This window comes from Hypomesus nipponensis, chromosome 23 (genome assembly GCF_054491055.1).
Source record: "Hypomesus nipponensis isolate SF chromosome 23, ASM5449105v1, whole genome shotgun sequence".
NCBI classification, from domain to species: domain Eukaryota; kingdom Metazoa; phylum Chordata; class Actinopteri; order Osmeriformes; family Osmeridae; genus Hypomesus; species Hypomesus nipponensis.
In genome coordinates, this window is record NC_140383.1 from 20076824 (window position 1) to 20098951 (window position 22128).

General features: G+C 46.6%; 1 protein-coding gene across 4 annotated transcripts in view; it reads right to left on the reverse strand.

The window, feature by feature from the left end:
* dachd (dachshund d) overlaps positions 1–22128 on the reverse strand; it is a 96545-nt gene that overhangs the window by 5063 nt on the left and 69354 nt on the right. For 2 of the 4 annotated variants that reach the window (XM_084689323.1, XM_084689324.1), the window contains exons 4-10: positions 18824–18996; positions 18350–18551; positions 18015–18146; positions 5122–5267; positions 3356–3503; positions 1338–1481; positions 530–598 (exon numbers count right to left, since the gene is read on the reverse strand). In XM_084689323.1, the coding sequence (XP_084545449.1) occupies positions 530–598; positions 1338–1481; positions 3356–3503; positions 5122–5267; positions 18015–18146; positions 18350–18551; positions 18824–18996 (1014 nt within the window). The remainder of the gene's footprint in view (positions 1–529; positions 599–1337; positions 1482–3355; positions 3504–5121; positions 5268–18014; positions 18147–18349; positions 18552–18823; positions 18997–22128) is intronic. The other 2 variants (XM_084689325.1, XM_084689326.1) reach the window with 1 other exon arrangement.

The window sequence follows — 22128 nt, forward strand, 5'->3', positions numbered from 1 at the left end:
TTTTGTGGGTAAACACACAACCAGCTGAGATTCCACAGTGGTTACTCCAATCCCTCTCTCCACCCCCCCCACCCCCCCCCCCAAACAAAAACAAACAAGGCATTAAAAAAGCACACAGTTAATTCATAAAAGTAATTGATTTCTTGTTCTTTTTACGGCAGCAGAGTGGGGGAATCCGTCAATCCATGTCGGTGATTTTATGACTCGTTTACAGGTTTTTTAAGAGGTAAACAAACAAGAAAACACACTTATGAGCTTGCAGTGCACCCACATGCAAACACGAATCCCCTCCTCGCCTTAATATTCGTTAAAAGGACGTCTATTCCAATGCCGTATTACTCTCCTAACTCTAATAAAAGACTCATTTTGTGCGTGGTGGAAGCCAATGATCTTGACCCAGAGCCTTGGCCCAGATGGTGAGCTGTATGCCTGAACAGCAGGAAGACACACACTAATGTTCATATACTGTAGCAGGGAGAGGGAAAGAGAGAGAGAGAGAGAGATTTATTGTCTCCTCAGAGTGCTATACCTTGTATTGTCCTCTCAGCATCTGTTCTTCCACTGCTGCGGTCAGTCTCCATCTCTGGGGTCAGAGCCTCTGAGAGGAGAGAGAAGGAAATGAGGAGAGGAAGGGAGGAAAGGAGGGGAGAGGAGGAGAGGAGAGAGGAAAGGAGAAGAGAGGAGATAGGAAAGGAGAGGAGGACAGAAGAGAAGAGAGAGAGGAGAACTACGATCACTAAGACGTTTCACTGTATCTCTGTTACATAGAAGCAGCAGCTACTGTAATGACACCAAATCTGTGAACAGATGACTACGTTTCCAACGCCTGTTCTAACGCAAACTCAAACTCCAACCCACATGTCACACCGTTAGCAACTGACACCAAACACCAGCAGTCTTCTGATAAATTCCAGCATCTAGACTTCATAGCCTTGCTGAGCTGGCGTGTGTGTGGGTCTGTGCTCATACAAATGAGGACAGGGGCGAGAGATTGTATTTGGAGACATGGCTCACAACATATTCAAACAAGGCCGCGGTGGGGATGTTACCACTTCACCAATACAGTTGCACTCACTGTAGTCATTGGAGAGGCTACATGGATGTGGCTTTGACCAATTCACAGCCGAATAAATCAAAAGCTTGAAGGATGGGAGGTGTGAGCAGGGATGAGGGGGTGGGGTGAGACGGGCGGAGAGGTGAAGGGGGGAGGGGGTGAAGGGGGGAGGGGGTGAAGAGGGGAACGAGCTGGAGCGTGGCGCGGGTGGTCAGGAGAGGTGCTGGTGGGTCGGGGTCAGGGTTAGTTTGTGGTCGTTCGTGGTGGTGGGGGGGGTACCGACCATTGAGGGAGCGTATGCTGTCGGAGGGGGACGGCTGTTTGAGGCTCTGCTCCGCCTGCTCTCTCCTCTTGGTCTCGTACTCCAGAGCCTCTTGCAGTTTCCTCTTTGTCTTCTTCTCCTTCTTCAGGCGCTTCTGGATGATGGCTGCGTTGGACACAACGGGTTTTAGTCCAAAAAAACGGTTTCGAAAATGGACTTCAACTCTCAGGTCATAACCATCACGAAATCTTTAGGGACACATTCAACGGTGTAAATACACACCTTGTCATTGGGGCACAAAACATACACCTAATATATGAGGAGGAGGACTTGATATACCATACGCTATGACCAATCACCCAGACCCAAGCCCAACAAGGCCACCTCATGTGTCGCCTTCACAAACACAGTCACCAAGTTACATGATTTTACCCTAAGGCCATGATATTGTCAGTGCAACAGAACACACTCGCATGCTAAACCTTTCAAGAGTCCTGCTCATGCTGGACTATCATGACGGAACCTCCCATTAGGACCACGAGAAGAAGTGGTCTGTGTGGGAGATCTATGACGTGGTCTGCACTAGCCAGTTTGGTTTCGCACATGAACATGTTTCAATGCAATCCCTATGCGTGTGTTTGTCACACTGGGTGAATAGCTGTCGAGCTGCTTCTCTTTTACACACGCAGAAGTAACCCCACAGACATGAATTAGTTAAAAGGTGGCTCAGAGATTGTGCGGAGAGAGGGAGATTGGAGACAACAGATGTAATACAGGCTGAATCTTGTCAGTCTGTCCAAGCAAAGAAAGCTTTTGCAAAACGTTTTTCTTTATTTTTCTTCCCCTCCACATATTGTGCACGTAGCAAACTGCTGAAAAGGTCTTGAGGGATATTTTGTGAATATTTTTTTTCTCATTAAAGTGAACATTGTTGGATTAAGCTGGTTAAACTGATATGCATAGAACATGAGGGTGTTCAGTTAAGTTATATTTGTGTCACTTTTGTTTACAGTGATGATAAATCATTCATTTCTATAATCTAATATGTACTTATAATTATCTGATCCGACTCTGAGCAGGAGTACAACACTAAGTGGATCTTTGGAAGCACAGTGTCTCTCTTATGTATGGTCATGTTCATAATTTAGATGTGTGTGTCTGCCCGTGTGTGTCTGTGAGTATGTGTGTGTGTGTGTATGAAAGGGTTTTAATGAGGGTTGATGCGAGCACACACAATCGCATAATTGCATTTCAATGTTGTTGCTTTGATTACAAATGTATGATCATCTCCTCTGTATTGTCGTTACAAGTGCACGACTTGACACAATTGTGACACATACCCAGCAACACCCAGTAACAGACCCCCAAATCCCCAACACACACTCAAACACACACAAGTTTGTTTTGCTATCGTAGTGGATAATTCTAAGCATAACTCTAAAACCCCCTGTACAAAGCATTTGAAGTTATGGGGTCCAGCTCAAGGGCCATGCAAGGTCATGTTTTTCAAGTTTCACTCAACTTGTGAGGACATTTGGTTCCCACAAGGGCAGTTGAACAAGACCACACAAACACACACACACACACACACACACACACACACACACACACACACACAGGGACACAAACCCTGCTATCACCACACACACATTCTCTGAACAAACACTCACATCACACACCCAGGGACAGACCCTTTTACAACTCCAATCCCTCCCTCCCTCCCTCCCTCCCTCCCTCCCTCCCTCCCTCCCTCCCTCCCTCCCTCCCTCCCTCCCTCCCTCCCTCCCTCCCTCCCTCCCTCCCTCCCTCCCTCCCTCCCTCCCTCCCTCCCTCCCTCCCTCCCTCCCTCCCTCCCTCCCTCCGTCCCTCCCACCCTCCCTCCCTCCCTCCCTCCCTCCCTCCCTCCTTCCCTCCCAACCCCTCCCCTCCCCCACACACACACCCCCCACACCCACACACACGACACACAGGCACTCACACAAGCACACAGGCAAACACAGGCGCGCACACACACACGCGGGGCCCTCATCCCGGCGCACCTCTGTTCTTCTGCTCCACGGCGAGCTGTTTCTCCAGGGCCTCCCTGAGCTCCCTCTCTCTGAACAACTCCATCTTCAGCTCCGTCTTCTCCAGCTGCACCTGCTTCTCCTGGGCTCGCGCGTTGTCAATCGCCACTTTTAGCAGGCCCTGCGCAAACACACGTGCACAGACACACACGCGCACACACACACACACACACACACACACAGGCGCACACACAGAGATCATGAGGGAGGAAGAAAGATTGGGGGAGCTATTTCCACCTGAAACGATGGAAAGTATGTCACAGAAATGTACACCTCACACCCAGTAACGCACGCAGAACCACACAAAGAAGCAGTTCTATCACAGGACAGGAGCATACAAAGACGGTACCTCGCAGTAACTCGGAGGGAACCGCACATTACCCAGAACCGCGCTACACCAGAGAACCAAGCCGTGCACAGAACCATCGCAAACAGTGCATGACTTCTGAGCGAGGCTGAAATCTAGCAGGAGCCTGCTTCAGGGCACCTGATCACTGTGAGCTGCCTCATTTATTCATTGCTATGTCTCTGGGTCTATTACTACGTCTGCTCCCATGTCAAGCTCACCCACGAAGAAGAACGCTGACTATATCTCACAGTCTACATCGACAGCGCAGCATTTGATACTGTACATCGTTTCGTGCGGGGCTGGCGTGAGGGTAGCTCTGAGATTTGTCTGACCCCTCTTGGCCATGGGTGTGACATAGAAGTTTCGCGCGAGATTGAATCCTCTCTCGGACGCGCTAATCTGAAGTTCCCGCCTCTCCTGCCCTCTCCTTCCTTTCCCTGTCCTTCTCTCCTCTCCACTCCTCTCCTCCTAAAAGTCTGGGACTTGTTTGTGTTTTTACTTTCCGAGGCGTCGTCGTGAGTGATGCCAGCACTGAAGGACACAGAGCTCCAACAGACCAACGCTAAGAGACCTCCCCTCTCAGGTCGCAATAGCCGTCGCCGCAACAATTATTCCCCATTCTCCGCATGCAATTACGCCAAATGCACTGGGTCATATCTTACTAATTGTTGCTTTTCGTGACCCCAATTTACACTAAGTTGCTTTATCTCAATTTTCTGCTCGGTTTCATTTTGTTGATTTGTATATAAATATGAAACGCCGAGATCATTATCAAAGATGACTTACTGGAGTGTCGGGGCACTGCAGGGTATACGTGTGCTGTTCTAATTACCAGTCAGACCTAAAGGATAAGCAGGCACTCTGATGTCCATAGCAGCAGTGCAATGAGAAGGGCAGCGCTCTACACACATCATTACGCACCCAGGGAACAGATCCATCTTTATGACTGCACTTGTTTGTATTGCAGCCTAAACGCCGCCCGCCACCCGACTGTCATAGAAACGGACGCCGCTGAAGTCTCGACGCTCTCCTATTGGCTAGGCATCGCCTGAGAACGTACGGTGCCGACCGACTTGTGTGTTAGTAAGCACCACCCCTATTGGACTAGCAAATATATATATATATATATATATATATATCGTATCTTGGCTCTTGTTTAATCTGCTTGCATTATAGCCTTTTGGAGAATGTAAATGTGTCTAATATCCCAGTATTCTAGTTGGTCTACAGTGTACCTATTGTTTAAAACTGCTACTGGTAAAACCTACCTAAATATTGGTAAAAAATGCCCTTCTGCTAAGTTTTTGTACCTGGATATTAATAAATAGTCTCTCTATGGGTCAAACCAACCTGGATGATAGTAAAGAGCGTTTCTCCTGGTCAAACCTACCTGGATGTTGGTGAGCAGGGTCTCTATTGATGACAGGCCGTCAGGAAACAGGAAGGGGGAGGGGAAGCCAGGAGGGAGACCCTGGCTAGCCAATGACAACCTCTCGTAGCTGTCTCTTGCCGTCGGGGTGCACATGGCGTTGTCTTCTAGAACAAGACACACAACAACACCTGTCAACAAAGCATTTCAGAAAGGTTTCTGCCCGTTTGTCTGTCTTCAGTTTGTGGAGTCAGATTGCGAAACACGTTTGGAGTTGGGATTGTCTGTGCGGTGACTAGCTGTAAGTATCATTTTCCTAACCAAGGTTTCAACTACAGCTAGCCAATGGCTGCAACCATATTTGCGTTGATGTCTGAGAGTGCAGTCGACCAGCGTGCTCGTCCTGTCATTCCTAAAACCCTGTTCAGGTCCTTGGAGGACACATCCCTCTGTTCTCTGAGGGCCTGGACGAGGGCTTTTCAACATTATCATCTCCGACAGAAGTCCAGCTTTTCCCATTTAAGGCATGTCAGGTAAACTCCCAGATCAGACGGGGCAGAGTCTGAGGCCAGGACTTGGAGGTCTCCTTTGTGTGTACGCGTGCACGCGGGCCTGTCAAACCGACATGACATCATCTCCCATTCATCACCAGTGGAGGGGCAGAGCCCTGGCCATCTGCTCTCCAGCCATCTCTGATACGCTACACCTCTCGGAGACGGAGGGAGGGGGGGGGGGAGTAAGGGAGGGGGGAGAGAGCACGGGGTAGAGAGTAAGAGGGAGAGGGTGCGAGGGCGAGGGAGGGATAAGAGAGAGGGAAGGAAGAGAGAGGCAAAAAGAGAGAGGGAAGGAAGAGAGAGGCAAAAAGAGAGAGGGAAGGAAGAGAGAAAGGGCGAGAGGACAGACGTGTGATGTTATCTGCGAGCCTGTCTACGGGATATGCCTCTCCTGATCTGAGGCCTGTTTATAATGCGCGGGGATTCTCCTGCCAGCCACTATACTGTAACCCAGACCTGCTACTGTGCTCCCACAGAGAGAGAGAGCCCACTCACCCCCAAACTGTCACTACAGTGACTTGCACACATCGGTTTTTCCCGTTCACCCTGTTTGGACGAATAAAGTTTTATTAGCAGAGGGACACCCCGGCTGTGCTCTGTGTGCCCCCCCCATTGCACACGCACACACACACACAAACACACACAAAGACACACCACCTTCTTCCCTCTCCAGAATGAATGGGTGTTTATGTGGCAGTCTGACTGCTGCACTGCACCGACACAGGGAGGCTCTAAACAGCACAGTCTACCCCCTCCCACCCCCCATCAATATTCACTGATGCCAGCCAAAGTGGAGGGAACAGCTGGTCTTACATTAATTAGTTTAAAGTATTTATTTCAACCCGTCCTCGGAGCAGATTGAGCAAAAACATTGGAGATTATTTCAAGCATCTGCAAATGCCCTGGAAACTCAAGCTCCGCCAGCACAGAGAGGAGTGTGTGTGTGTGTGTGTGTGTGTGTGTGTGTGTGTGTGAGTGTGTGAGAGAGAGAGCCATGGTTTAGGTTAGTAATTTTCAGGTTTTTGGGAGAAAGTGAGAAGCAGTGAAAACACATGCTGGTGGTCCGTGGAGATGCCCAACACCCTTTTCTCCTCCTTTTCAGAGTTCACCCCTTGTTGATTAATTACAATGGATGGTTGCCTAATGGATTAAAAAAAAATATGAACAGCCTACAAAAAAAAAAAGCAATTTCTGAAGGTAATTTGTTTTGTTTGGCGCTTAGGAGCATTTAAGCGAAAAGGCAAAAAAAATAGTGTTAAATGCCATTCTCTTTCTGATGCTAAAAGTAGGCCTACATCGTGTTACGAAGGCTTCAAAAGCATAATCAAAGATAGAAAGTACTTCAAAATACATAAAGCAAAAGCTATTGAGCTTTTGACTGGCTCAATAATATATGCGCTGTATTACATCTAACAGTGCTGCCCCACGACCACTACGCACATTCCCTCCAATAAAATCAGCATAAATATTACCGACGTTAGCACACGTCCGGGAGAGGTATGATGTTGTAGATTTGTAATTGATTTGTACCGTAGGCACTTTGTCCTCTTATTTAGGGTTGGCATTAATCATAAATCATTGCTTTAACAAACTCGAGCTACGCGCTCAGCAGGCTTTCCCTACAACGCACCGGTGGATCACACAGAATTTTTGATGGCTTTGTTGCAGGGGGAAGCAACCTGTCACGCCGAGGGAAAAAGCAAACAGCGTGTTTTGTTCGACAGGCTCACTTCGGCGGGGCTTGTCAGATAACATTTCCACCAGGAGCAGTGCATAAATACAGGCGGTTTGGGTTGGGGGGGAAAAGCGCGCGGAAGCCAAATAAAATGCTCATTAGATCAATATAATCGCTATTTATTTAATGAAAATGAACCATGCAGTTATGAGTACATCATTTCCGGATGTGGATTTTGAAGGCCTAGCCTGTGCCTCCCTCGAGCTCCCGCCCTCTCCCCCGTCTCTCTCCCCCCTCCTCCCTTCCTCCCTCTCCCCCCCCCGCTCTCCATCCTCGTGGCTAAGGAGCTGGCGTGCGTTTGCATGTTTATTTCTCACCAAAGCTCCAGAATCATTGACTTCTACTTAATTACAGCGACAGACGCTGGAGTGATGGCGCCTGCGGAATGGAGGGGCCTGGTTTCCAGGTGATATTTCTCCCCCTCAGCCAGTCTGCCAGGAGCAGCTGTGACAGCCCCTCTCTCGCGGCATGCGCCGACAACGTGTGCTGCAGGCCTCCCCAATATGAAAAAAAAACTCTCCACATAGGAAACAAACGTCACACAGGTCATCCCCTGTAACCTGACAACGTTTCGCGAACAACTGTTTGGGCGGATAATAGGGGCCGCAAATAAAAAATGGGGCGCCGTAAATACAAAGCATTCTGGATGAAATGCCATCATTTAAACAACCCCGCTTTCTTCCTCTCCTCCTCTTCCCCATCCTCCTCCCCTCTCTGTGTTGTCCCTCTCCCTCTCTCTCTCTCTCTCTCTCTCTCTGCTTTCAATAGCAGCAGAGGGAGTCCTTGACAGTGTTCTAGCAGTGATGAATCACCTTTCCAGTTAATTTTCTCACTCCTCGTGTGTTGTGCTGCTAAAACAGGGGCCCAGGAATTGACTTGACAAACTATGAATGTAAAAATAAAAAAAATCACTTGGAGGGATCTGGGCTTATCTCCAATTTACATGTTATTAGATTTGTGTTGCGAGCGGCACTTGGACCCGGCCATGCCGAGAAAAAAAAAAAGGAAAAAGATGGGGTACATGATAACCGGAGATAAAACACGTCTGAAATCCACTCAAAAGCCTTTGAAATATTTGATGGAGAGCAGGAAAGGAAATGGAGAGGAGCAGAGGGGGGAAAAAGTGCCCTGATTTAAAACGTGACAGACGTGCGTGGCGATCAGTAGTAAATCTAGAGGAAACCTTGGGAAATTTAACTGCAATCTCTAGATAAATAGCTGTAATTGACCTTGGGAGTTGAAAATGTGCCATATGTTTCTGCTTCCTGTGCTTGAATCGGGATCCCAGAGGGCCGTTCAGCTGCGTCCTCACAGACAGAAAGATAGAAGGAGGAGACAAAGACAAGAGAAAGCGACAGATAAACAGCGAGAGGTAGCCAGAGAGCAACTGATTTGAAAAGCAGCCTTTGAAAGAGACATTCGAAGAAATAGCAGGTACACAGTAACAGACAGACGGCAACGACCCAAGACAGGAGACGACTAGCGAAATCAAGTGGGTAAGAGGAGAGAAACCCCTCGACAGAGACAGCGACGACCGGAAAGAGGAGGGCAAGGGGAGCAGAGCGCGCGAGGGAAAAAGAGAGAAACAAACAGAGAGATGGCTTGAGTGTTCCACCCCGACAGGTGAAGCCTGTGTCCTTGCGGACCCACGTTGTCCTCCCCACAGGGGTCCTTGCATGCTAAAACCCCGGGGGTGTCAGCGAGAGCCGACAAGTAGCACGCAGCCGCTCCACCCGGAGCCGCCGGGCTGCGGAGAGGGAGCAGCCTCCTCCTTCAGCTGGAGTGGCTTTGACCCCCTCAGACCCGGCTCGGAGAACGCAACGCTCAGTCTGGCGCGTCCGTGCGCCCACTCTGTCAAAGGACAGTCCTATGACCTTCCCTTCTCCTGGACCGCTCGCCGAAGGTAAAGTGTTTGGTAAAAGGCACAGAGAGAAAGAGGAAGCTAGGGGGGCGTCTGTTATCTCGCCCGACGCGTTTGTATGTTGGAAAACAACTTCCACCAATAGGTAGTTTGGTTCTTATAAAAACAGATCTTTAGATGGATAGATAAACAGACACACAGACAAAGAGACAGACAGACGCACAGACATACAGAGAGATAAGGAGAGAGAGAGTCACAGAATCTAGACGGAGAGAGGGTAAATGTGCCGGCTGCTCCATACAGTTTGGATTCCTTTAGGGATGACTAACACCTGCATATGTTGTACACATGGGATGGTTGTCTCTATGTCCTTTATAGCCCGCCTCCAACAGGAACCCCTCACCCCATGCACGCAGCCTCAAACACACCAAAACACCCTCACCATTTGCGCCTCACCTCTGCGCGGGCGGGGTCCAAAGACACAAACACAAACCCACAGGCGCGCGCGCGCGCACACACACACTCTAATGTGCCCTCATCACATTTAAACTAATTTCCTTTTCATCACAGAGAGAGGAAAATGAGTGTTTGCTCCGTCCTGCTGGGGGGACAAAGTCAAGAGAGGAGGGAGGCCTGGTCGGGCTCCGCTAACAGGTAACATTTGGCTCTCGCTCTCTTATCACAGCATGAAAATCAAACCCGCCTGCTTTCCCTATTTCGCTCTCCGGCTCTCTCACTTCCCTAATGTTGCCGTCACTTGGAGATGAAATCGGTTGCCGCACAAACCCATTTGCAAAAAAGAAGGGGAGGAAGAGAGAGAGCGAGAAAGAGAGGAATTGAGAAAAAGAGTGAGAGGGAGGGAGGGAAGGAGGGAGGGAGGTGACCAAGATAATCAGGTTGGCCAGTCGGCCGTGCTTCTTAAAAACGCGCTCCAAAACATTACTGTGCAGGGCAGTGGCTTAAAATTAGCGACAGGGACCTTAAAAACGCTGACATTTAAGCATGACTTTTTGGAAAGTGACACCTCCATATTTTCTGGTAGGATACCATTAAGTCTCAACTGCCCTACGGCTGTGCCTCTCCATTAATAACCAATTCGAGATGTCACTCCTCTCTTTCTCCCTCCGTCTCTCTGAGGTAATGAGTCCTTTGGTTTGCCTTAATAAATTGAAACGGATTCTCCAGGCAGAGGGCTGAGGGCAACCCAAACTTGACAGGCAAGCAGGAAGAAATAAGCATAAATCCTTAGAAGTTGACAGTGTAAAGGTGACACAACGCATCCATGGGGAATAGGGCTGCTGCAGTTGTAACTATGGATACTGACAATTTTTGTATTTATGAACAAGACTTGTATTGAAAGATCTCTTTGCAGGGCAAATACAAACACACATTTTACACCCAGATATGTTACGATGCTACTTTGATTATGCATTACTCTACAATTATCTGCAGTCATTCATTAGTGATTAAAAGAAACACTGAGAAACACTGATTAATTTCTTCCTTTGCTTCACATGCTGCACAAATGGGAGAACAATTTGGTACAAGAAATCCACAGAATAGATTTCACATTTGTTTTTATGTCACATTCATTCAGTCAACTGAGAGAGAGAGAGAGAGGGAGAGAGAGAGAGAGAGGGAGAGAGAGAGGGAGAGGGAGAGAGAGAGAGAGAGAGAGAGAAACATAAAGAGAGAGAACAGGATCAGTGTTGACTCCCATTCAGGAGGAAGATATCGTGTCTTTTTATGCGGCCCATGTCATATTTATTGCATAAAGGTCAGGGTGTTCATTTGTTCAAAGTCAGCATTTTCGCTCTCTCCCTTTCCCTTGCCCTCCCTCCCCCTCTCTCTCTCCCTCTCTTCTCCTCTGTCTGTATTCCTCTCTCCCTCTCTTTCTCTTGTGTGTAATAAATGCAGGGGCTATGTCATTATGGGACCTCTGAGGATTAGGGTCTTGGCTGGCTGTGATGACTGCATAAAAGCCTACAGGACTTTTGTTTCTGCCAGCGCCCACCTTCAGAGGAGCTCTTAAAGGGGACAGCACGAGCAGACAGCAGAGACTCAATGGAGTGCCGACAGAAAGCTGGTATCTGTATCTGTACCGCTGGTCAGCACAGGATTACAGATTACAATACTTAACCTGCGGCCTTTAAAGGGCTCAACCTCTCTATCCCAGCCTACCTGCGCTTCAGGGATATGGAGAGGTTTAAACCGGGAAAGCAACCTTAACACACACACACATACACTGTACAACTTGACCGTGTATAACTCATGTAGGTGTCCTGTGACTGCACATTATCTTAAACCACTGACCCAAGAAATATCAGTCTGATATTGAGGACATAGACCAGTCAGACAAAACTGAAGGCGATTCAGCAGAGGACGGCATGAGTACGTGTTTGAGACAGCCTGCGGTATCTTTGCCTATTGAGCACCATTGACCAGATCTGTCCGTTGACCTCTGAGACGAATCCCAGAGATTAAATTGGCCTTGATTATTGATCGTGTGCTTTGCCTGAATCGTTCAACTTTCAAAGTCGATCGTTACTACTGTGTACCCTCTTAATCTCCCTGACTGGCTAATCATCCGACCGTTTATTTCTCACTCATTGTTTAGTCCCGCTTTTGTTTGACAGTTATTAACACAACTTCTTAACTGAGGCTTACTTTGTCCTGCTTCAACATGATAACAATACAACTCTGGCGCTGCGAGAGGTTTTGTGCATCAAAACCAGCACGCCCACGCACCAATTACACATTGATAATGAAAAAAGCAAACAAACAGCAAATAAAATCCCACATAATCGCGACTCTTTAATAAGGCTTCTCCAGATAGCGTGCAGCAGGATCAGACATACTTCTGACTATGAGGGGACTACGTCACAAGAGTGTCATTGCCTGGCAATGCTAACCTCCAGGGGGAGAAACGACAGAGAAAGAAGCCTCAGATTCGGCCTAACTAACTACCAACAAGCGATGCCAGGCAGACCCGCGCTAGCGCTAATCCAGTCTGGACATACAGTAGGTCTCCTGAGCTGGGCTAGTTCTAAATCAAGTAGAAGAAACAAAAAGCGGAAAGGGATAGCTAAACTTTCAAAGGCCCGGCTTAGTTTAGCTCTGTCTGGGCCTAGCTCGCACCGCGGCTTGGAAATGGATGCAAATCCATTAACGGGGTCCTGGTTTTGCAGTTCTGAGAATGCTTAAGGGGGTTTTAAACTGGGAGCGACGTGTTAAACGTGTGGAAATCTGTTTTGATAACATTATTCATAACATTGGCTTTGCGCTGTGTGAATTAATAACACTTCATTTGGAGACGGAAGAAAGCCGGCATGGTATTTCCAGTTAAAGAGATTAATTTTTAAACACCTAATTGACAGGCCAGGGTTAGGCAGGATAAGCAATACTCTGCTAGGCTGCGGTGGCAAAGTCAAGGTGACTGGAATACTTAGAGAATGGCTTTTAAACACCCGCTCAGAGAGAGAGAGAGAGAGAGAGAGAGAGAGAGAGAGAGAGAGAGAGACAGAGAGAGAGAGAGAGAGAGAGAGAGAGAGAGAGAGAGAGAGAGAGAGAGAGAGAGAGAGAGAGAGAGAGAGAGAGAAAGAGAGAGAGAGACAGAGAGAGAGAGAGAGAGAGAGAGAGAGAGAGAGAGAGAGAGAGAGAGAGAGACAGAGAGAGAGAGAGAGAGAGACAGAGAGAGAGAGAGAGAGAGAGAGAGAGAGAGAGAGAGAGAGAGAGAGAGAGAGAGAGAGAGAGAGAGAGAGAGAGAATTAGTCTTCCAGTCGTCTCCCTCTATTCTCTTTCTCTGTCTTTATTAGGAATGATTTACTTTCCCAGTGAAAGGATATAAAAGCTCAAGTATAGCAGCGTAATTACAGTAGAGTGAAAATTTAAAGGTTCGACTCGCAATGTCCTCAAGTCAGCGAGCAGACTGCAGCATGATAAGAGGGTCCATGTTCAACACTGGCCTCCAATTGGATGTGTTTTATGGGGCTTGCCAGGGAACGGCACACAAATAGCCTTCTTCGTGGCCAGTCAGTAAACATGATGGACTGTAGAGCACTGGTATTCCGGTGTTTACCTTGGCACGGGCACCGCCTGGCATGTAGGAGTGTATCACTTAATTACTGTTTACATGTAAACATTAAATTATACAAACAACCAAAACAGAATGCCTCTAAAAATACATATACATAATCAGGGTCAACCCTATCTGACTGCAGCAGTGGCCGGATGAGATGTGTAATTGTTTTGAATCGCAAATTTCCACCATTGTACCTAATCTTCATAATTGTTTTATGTTTCTGTCCAAGGGCATTCAGAGGAGAATCTGCTGCCTTAATATGCATAATACCAGCTGCTCAGATATGTAAAATAAGCCCTCTATTGTCAAAAAAGAAGAAAGGAAAGGTTGCACTTTTGGTTATTATCCTAAAAACTCAGTTCAGTTTTATCAAGAATGCCGACTGTGATCCGAACTTAACTCCAGTCTTCTCCAATAGATACCTGCTTTGATGGTGGATGTGCTTTTGACAGTCGGGAGAAGTAGCAAAGAGGAATGCTGATAGCGACAGTACAGGCCAGGCCAGGATTGGTGCAGCACTCGTTGGTTTGCAGAGAAGGGTAACATGAAACAGGCCCAGGCACTCTGATGGACAGGCAGATTTCACCTTCTCCTCTGAATGATAATGCATTATTAAATTTGCCTCTCTCTGCTCACTAGGTACACTTAGCTGACCACAGCATATTTATCTCCCCCCATCCGAGGCTCACGACTTGGCAGCAGAAAGCATTCTGTCACTTTTGAGGCATTTCAAAGATTAAAAAGAACCTCTCTCTTTTCAACGTCTCTCCCCCCCCCCCCCCCTCCTTAAAAGCATCCCCCCTTCTTTCGCGGGGAAATATGATTAGCGGAGAGAAGGTATCACGCAATGGAACATTCATGAGAGAGGAGAACAAATATCCAAATGAACTCTCCATGTCCTGGAGGAATCACCCCTCTCTGCACCATCAGCAACCCCCCCACATACAGCCCCCCCCCCCACACACACACACTCCTACCCACCCAATCCAACCCCACAGGTCCAAGCAAATTTGATTGATCCTCTATTGAATTATTTTATATATATATATATATATATATTTTTTTTTTTTCTGCGCTCTTTCATTTCAACAGGACGCACTGACAAGTTGTTTGATCATAAAGCATTATTGTCTGCCAAGTCACATTTCAGGGCCGCTGATGGCTAATGATCTCGCCTCCCGACTCCTGCAAAGTCAGGTAGTCAGCACTGTGTTTGAAGCTCGCAACGCCAAGGACACATGGAGGACCGAGGAGAACACTATGGATTAAAGGGGAAACCGAGAGATGAAGGGAAGGAGCTTACACAAGGAAGATATCTACCTTTTAATGATAGCAAGCAGAGATAGCCCATCAATGTCGGTGTACTGTTGACACAGCCTACAATGCATCATAAGGGAGGCTGCAATTCATACTTACAGCTTGACATCAGCAGGAGAGGCACTCTGCACGGAAATCTACTTACCTCACATCAATTTGACACTGGGACACGCGGGTTGTCTGAAACACTGAAACGAGGCTTATTCCTGCTTTTCCTTTACAGCCTGAGGACAGTGGCCTGTTTCAGCTCTCTACTGAGTACAGCCTTCTCTCTCCAAACAGCCAGCCACATGCAGGCTGCCGGCCCAGAACCACACCTAGACGTTCCTCCTTTTGCCGCGGGGTTTCTGGGACCGTGCCTGTACCGTAGACCTACTGGGACTACCCTTATTGAACTAGTGGGACCATTGCTATACCGTAGTTCTACTTGGATCCTCATTCTACGGTTTGACCTCAGAGGCTGTAATATTACCGCAGGCCTACTGGGACCATGGCTGTACTGTGCGATCACTGTGACCTGTAACTTTGTAATGTTGCTGAAATGACACTCACACTAAGCCCCAGGAACGAGATGTGGCCATTCAGATGTGAGCTACGTTTGCGCGAGCAGACAAAAGCACTATTTGTTTCTCTGCTTCCTCTGAAATCAGGCCACTCGGCTCACCTCGAGGTAACGCGACACTGGGATGATCCATTTCTGCCATGCAGAACATTACCAGCGCGGCTCACATTGTGTCAACAAAGATACATAACATTTACCAGCCAAGCGCCAGTATATCACATTGCAGTCGACTCATCCCCTTTTACAATATGGTTTACAGAATCAGTTTACACGCGAGGCTTCTACCACCTCCACGTAACTGCTTTACTGGAGATAAAAGGCTGCCGATGGTTTTGTTACCCTTCCGAATAGGTTTGACATGGAATGGAAATATACCATGCTAGCGAACTGTATCTGCCCCATGGTTTGGAGGACACATATCTATAGTCTGTATGAATGGAGTATGGGTCGCGTTTAGAGATTAGAATAGTTGTCCCCGAGAAAAGCTTCACGTTTGATGTCTATATTGAATTTTGAAGCCAAAGGCTCACTGTCTTTCAAACTTCCGCTGTTTGTCAACTACCTGCTGTTTTGTGAGACAGAGGCTTGTTGGATGTTATCGCCACAGACTTTGTTTGAAGTATTTCAATGATCACATGTAAGATAATCGTTGGCTTTCTGCTTTGCTTTACCCCCCCCCTCCCGCCCCCCCCCCCAACCATCTAATCTTCATCTACTACAAGCTGGAGAAAAAAGAACTCTGTTCAAAAGACGTCCCCAAAAGCTGCCATCTGGTGGTAGCGCATTGGGTGACTCAACTTAAGAAATCCTCTTTTCAAAACGACAACAAACACACTTTGTCGTTTACCAACAAAGTGGATGCGGCGGAGATAAGAGATGAGGATGGGACTGTTGTCGAGGCGGTGTTAGCTTTAGAATGTGTGTGTGTGTGTGTGTGAGTGTGTGTGTGTGCATGGACTGGTGTGTTTAAGGGACAGAACCATGTGTGGATCTGCTGGACCAGACAGTGCGGCAGCAATACTCTGGATTAATGTAATGCTCTGCCAGAACCATAAAGATCAAACAAGTGGAGAGAGATATCATTAAACCAGTGGAATGTTATCTCATTTGTCTAAACAAACTGATGAGATGAACAAGCCTAATTAAAAAGCTCCCCATAAACAAAGGCCGTCGTGAATGTGAGGCGCTCCCTCCCAACCTCTTTAACAATGGAACACATTTACTTTATGAATCCAATGCATCATGTATCATATCATTACAGTTCAATATATCTATCATTAATTTTATTCCCTTCACTTAAGGCTTTTATTGGGATTACTTTGGTTATTAGTTGGTTCTAATGTATTGGTTACCTCTGAATCTGGCTGCTACAATCTCTCTTATCTCGCAGCATAAACCTGTGCGTGTTATTCAAATTGCCTCATTTATTATGATAGCTTCCTCATGTAAATTGTGCTGACTGCTCGCCCTTGCACAGTCCTCATTAGACTAATGAAAACCTTCAAACGAAAAAACTAAACAACCTGCCAAATAAAGGTCTGGGGTTATTATGAAAATTACAACTGTGGGAGCCGGAGAAGCTCTCTTCATTAATTCATGCTCAGCAAATTGGTAACTAATTTAGTTGCACTCCTCTGCATTAATGGCTTATTTTATAAAAATGTTTTCCACAGCCTGAGACCTCTGGTGCACACGCTGGAGAGCCTTGCATTCTAATCAAGACCGGTGACATATTAGGAATTGACAATCTCAATAATAATGCAGTGTGCGTGCGCGCGCGCGTGTGGGGGTGTATGACACGAAGACTAAATATGTGGATTGTTGGAATGATCTCACAAGGCCCCTCCTCTCTCTCTCTCTCTCTCTCTCTCTCTCTCTCTCTCACCCACACTTGCAACTCAAAGAAACAGATGCTTTTTGGCTTTGACAATCTTAGTATGTAAGCATGGGCTAGCGACCAAATCCTGTTAAGATAGTCACCTGGCATTAATGGCTTGACAGAAGTTTCCTTATGGTTTAGCGTATCTTCCTGCACCCCCCTCCCCCCCAATCTCTTCCTTTCTCTTCCACCCTATCCACAAACCCACACACTCACTTTGACCCGTCGAATTCAGATCATGATCCTGCTAATTATTACTATTCACTGCTTCACACTCTGCCAGTGAAGGTCTAGCACTGATCTCTACTTTGGGCTAACCAGTAGGGAGCACACACACCAATGATTTCCACAGTGGTTTTAATATCATTATCACCCCCTCCTGCACGAACGCACGCATCCCCCACCTCCCCTCACCCTAGCCCACCCCAACCCACCTCAGCTCCAGTCCATTCCATCGGGAAATACTCAAATCTATTATTTGCTGAATATTGTATTTAATCCACAGCACTTGGTAGCTCGATTTTCATTTGCTTCTCTGTTTTGATTGTTTTCTTTTTTTTCCTTGCTCACATGAGACTTACTGGTTGAGTGGATCGGAGGACGAGGTACGGCAACCATCTCATACAAGAATTGCCCAAACTTAACATTATCTTATAATAATTACCGTAATAATTATAATAATTATTGATTTGGGTGCCTCATGCTGTTTATGTTGGCGTATCACCACAGCAGTGTATGTTTGAGTGTAAGCAGGAGATCTACTGTGTATAACCGAACAGATGTACGGTATACGTGCACGATATTCAGACTTTGGGTATAAGAGCTAATATATATAGTATATACAGTAGAGGGCAGATGTACTCGTACATACTGTACGAAATGTACACTATGTTACTGTAAGACTTCATCAGGGGCAGCGTCTGACCTTTGTCGATGTGCATCCTCTTGGCTTCGTGGCTCATGTCGTGGGCTAGGTCCCCCTCCTTGGGCCCAGGCAAGATGCTGGGGGAGAGGCCCAACAGGGCCTGGTTCATGGACAGTCCGTTCTGGTGCATCGCTGGGGGAAGGGAGGTGGGGTTGGGGGTGGGCGTACAGAGAGGGACAGGTGACGCGGACTGAACCACAAAACTTAGCTTTTATCCGGCATCTGAAAGTGAGAACTCGATGATGAGAACACACAACATAGCATTCCACACAATCGAATCGGTTCCGCGGAGCAGAACCGGTGTTGGTTTTAGTCAGTTTGGTGGGTTTGTTTACTTGAGGAACTGAACGCGCAGTTCGCCAGTCTGATTCGCTGCATGGGGAGGTAATAGGGGGACGTACGTATCCTGTCCGAGGAGCTCTCTGTGCGGGCGGGGGAGCTGGACACGCTGCTGCTGCGGTGGGAGGAGGGGTGGCTGCCCGGCCTCCGCCCGTCCTCCAGGGAGGGAGCCGGAGACGGGCTATCCGGCATGCGCTCCTGGAACCCCAGCACAGACAAAAACCCACACACGTTCACCCTTAAAATCAACTTTGCAACCACTCATTCCCTCACATGGATTCTGATTTAGCTCGGTTGTAATAATAACAATAATAATAACAACAATAATAATACATTTGGTTTGTAATGTGCCTTTCTTGCACTTAAAGCGCCAAGTTGGCTCATGGATTTAGCATTAGCAACACGACTGGCCTTCTGTTAGTTTGGACTGTTCCACTGTAGGGGGCGGAGCCTCGGGTCATGGGTGTTACCTTTATGACGGAGGTGACCATTCTGGAGGGGAGACTCTGGCCCTGGGCGGCAGCAGCCATGTTGGCAATGGTGCTGAGGTGATTCATCTGGCTCATTGCCATGGTGACCGAGGCTGGGGGCAGGCTGACTGGGATCAGTGGGTGGGGCATCATCATAAAGGGGAGTTCCAAGCCTACGGAAACAAGGAGGGAGCAAGCCGATTGGTTAAAAAAGGCATATTGTAATACTTTTAATGTGAATGCTGTGGATTTGTACCAAGAAGAGAAGAAATAATCATCAAAATGAGTAATGTACTAAATATTAACATTTAGATATGAGCATAATTTACAACTCAGAAGTATATTTAAGAAAAACGTATTCAAGAGGTTCTCATGCACTGTGCTAACAGAAGATATGTGAATGTTTAACAACACGTTAATTATAGATGCATTTTCAACAATTATATTGAAATGGGCATACTAACTATACCAACAGTGTTTCAAAGCCTAAAAAGTTTGAACAGCTGCAAATATACATTAATTATTCTACGATGAATAAAGAGGGTACATTATGTAAATGTTGTCCCTACTTACTGTACATAGTCACATAAAGTGCATCTCTTAAAGAGACAAGGCATTCTTAGAAGCCATTACCCAAATGACTAGTTAAAACGCACTAATGACAAACAGCTATCCCTAGACTGCATCATGGCAAAGACTTCAGCCTCATTACAGTGTCTATATTGTAAACTACAGAGCCAGCTTGCCTCACTTTCAACTCAACTACAACAAAGGACTAACATATTTTGGTTCAATTCTGCATGCACACAAATTAAGCTATTACCAACATCAGATACTCTTACAAATGTTTCAAATTATTCAATTTCTGCTTGGCAATAGTTCTCTAATTGTTCAAATAGATAACATTAGGGGACTGTAGAGAAAGTCTAGTGAGAAAGTGCTTTTGGGACCTAGTGTACTCTAACACTTGGCTCTCAAACACTGCGATAATAATAATAATAAAAAACAGACCAACTTTCAAAAGAATATGAAAACACGTACAGAAGGTCAAAGCTAGGTGTCTGTAGCTCAGAACCCCCGCACCCCACCCCACCCCACCCCACCCCACCCCCACTCCAGAGACTTTGAACTCAGGAAGGAGATCAAAAGTGACTGGGAACAGTTTGGTCAGATTCCTCCACCACAGTCGATGCTTTCTTTTTTTCGCGGAAGAACTTTAAGGGGAACCTCACAGTGTTGAATCTGATTGAGACCCTCTGTTGATTTTTCTTTCTCTCTTTTTTCCGCTCCTTCTCGTTCTTTTTTGTGTGTCTTTTTCTCTTGGCAGAGTGGCTCAAGAGCAGAGTGAAAGAGGGAAAAAGAAAGAGAGAGGGAGGGAGGGAGGGGGAGAGAGAAAAAAAAAAAACTGCACTACAAAAAGCTGATCTTCCAAACAAGTCTGTCTTCGGGTTTTTGTGACTGAAAAAAAAAAAACCTTAGTAGCCGACGGGGGTGAGGATATCTGCATGGCGTAGCCTCCAAAGAGAAGGACACGGGTTTCAAATGAAAGGCGTAAGAAGCGCTCCTTCTTCCCTGTCATTTATTCGCCCTCCTTCCGAAACAAAAAAAAACAACAACAAAAACACATCTTGATTTCCATAAGAAAGGATGGCTTGCAGGTTCTCAGTGGCCAGCATTTCCCAAACATGAAACAGCCGCAGAGATTAAAGAAGGCGGAAGCCGGGCTTGCACCTTGCCTGAGCGCCTCTTCTGCAGCTCAGTCTGAATCAATTACCACTCAGCGGGCTGAACTCAATTAAAAAACTCCACAGAGGGGCCTGATTGCAGGGGTACTTACAGCAGGACAACATGGAGAAGGCCTGTCTCTGTACCCACCTTCCTTTGAAAAGCACTCGGGGGGCCTGGGAGGAAAGGGTTGTTCAGGCTTTGAGGGCTCCAAACAAATCTCAACCTATACATACCTATATACACACACACGGGCAAACAGGCATTCATACAACTCCACGCCCACTGACTGGGTCTTAAACAAAACCCACAAACCATCGGCTACTTGAAAGAGGAGAGGTGACTTTGCTTTTGTCATTCAAAATAGCTCTCCAGCTTTAACCAGGCCACCGGTCAGAGAGAGTAAACGACGTGTCCGTTATTCACCGACATGACGTCGCCTGGTGGGCTCCAGAGGCAACCCTCTCCCTGGGGGTCCTGGCCCCCCTCACTGTGTCCGCCCAGCTCCCTTTCACATCCTTCTCTCCACATCCCGTGTCACTCCTCTGAAGTTCCCCCATTCAGATCACTGCAGTAGCATGTTCCATAGGCTAACAAGGCTATGCCAAGCCCCATTATAGCGGACTGAAAGGCAAGGGGGCGGAGAGGGGTCGCTACCATTCAGAGTGGCAGGTGTTGTCGCTACATGGTTGAGTGTTTTGTGTCCTACTTGAATAAGTCTTGAATAAACGTTGTATGGGAAAAAGGGGAATTTCGTGAATTTGTTTCCCTCAGGTACCACCATGATGGATTAGGGCAAGTGGGTATGGGAATGTGACCCATACTAAATCAGTGATGCTATCATGTTAGAGTTTGTGGCTCGAAGTAAAGTTGTAAAAAATGAATCCTTTTTGTATGTCACTTACAGAACTCCATAACAATGTTGTGGGCTGTATTATTACACAGAGTACAAACATGTCCTAGTTGAAAAGGTATAGGGCAACACTTTACAGGTAACATTAACTACACTCTAACTGCATGGCAATATAGTAAGTAGGCCTATGGAAAGGCTATGTAATTATATGATATTAATGTAATCATATGATATTAATTTAATTATATGATATTAAGTGTTAGCAGGTAAGTGGATGTTGTACAAGGGCAGTTGACAGCTGTGTTGATAACAAGATGAATGTCAATGTAACATCCACTTAACATACCCCTTAGCCTATATATCACTGTAATATTGTTCTTTTGGTTTTGTTATGCAGTTGCATGGTCGATAATGTAAATATAACCTTAGGGTAATGTGTTGCCAAAAGTAACATCAAGAAAAAGTATCTCTAACCCATTAGTTCATATTATCATTTCCATAAGCCTTCAGATCAGTAAATACACTTCTATAAGCCTGTTTGTCAGCTCCAGTTTTTTGTCTATTCAGAAGTTTAAATCTGATGCAGGTTGAATTCCCACGAGCTCTTTGCTAACGGAAGGGCATAAACAATGCAGTCAGAGTAATTTACCTGGAGTAAGCCTAAGGGACTTCCAAAGGTGAACTCCTATTTACCATCATTAAAACTACAAATCACTTAATATGGATA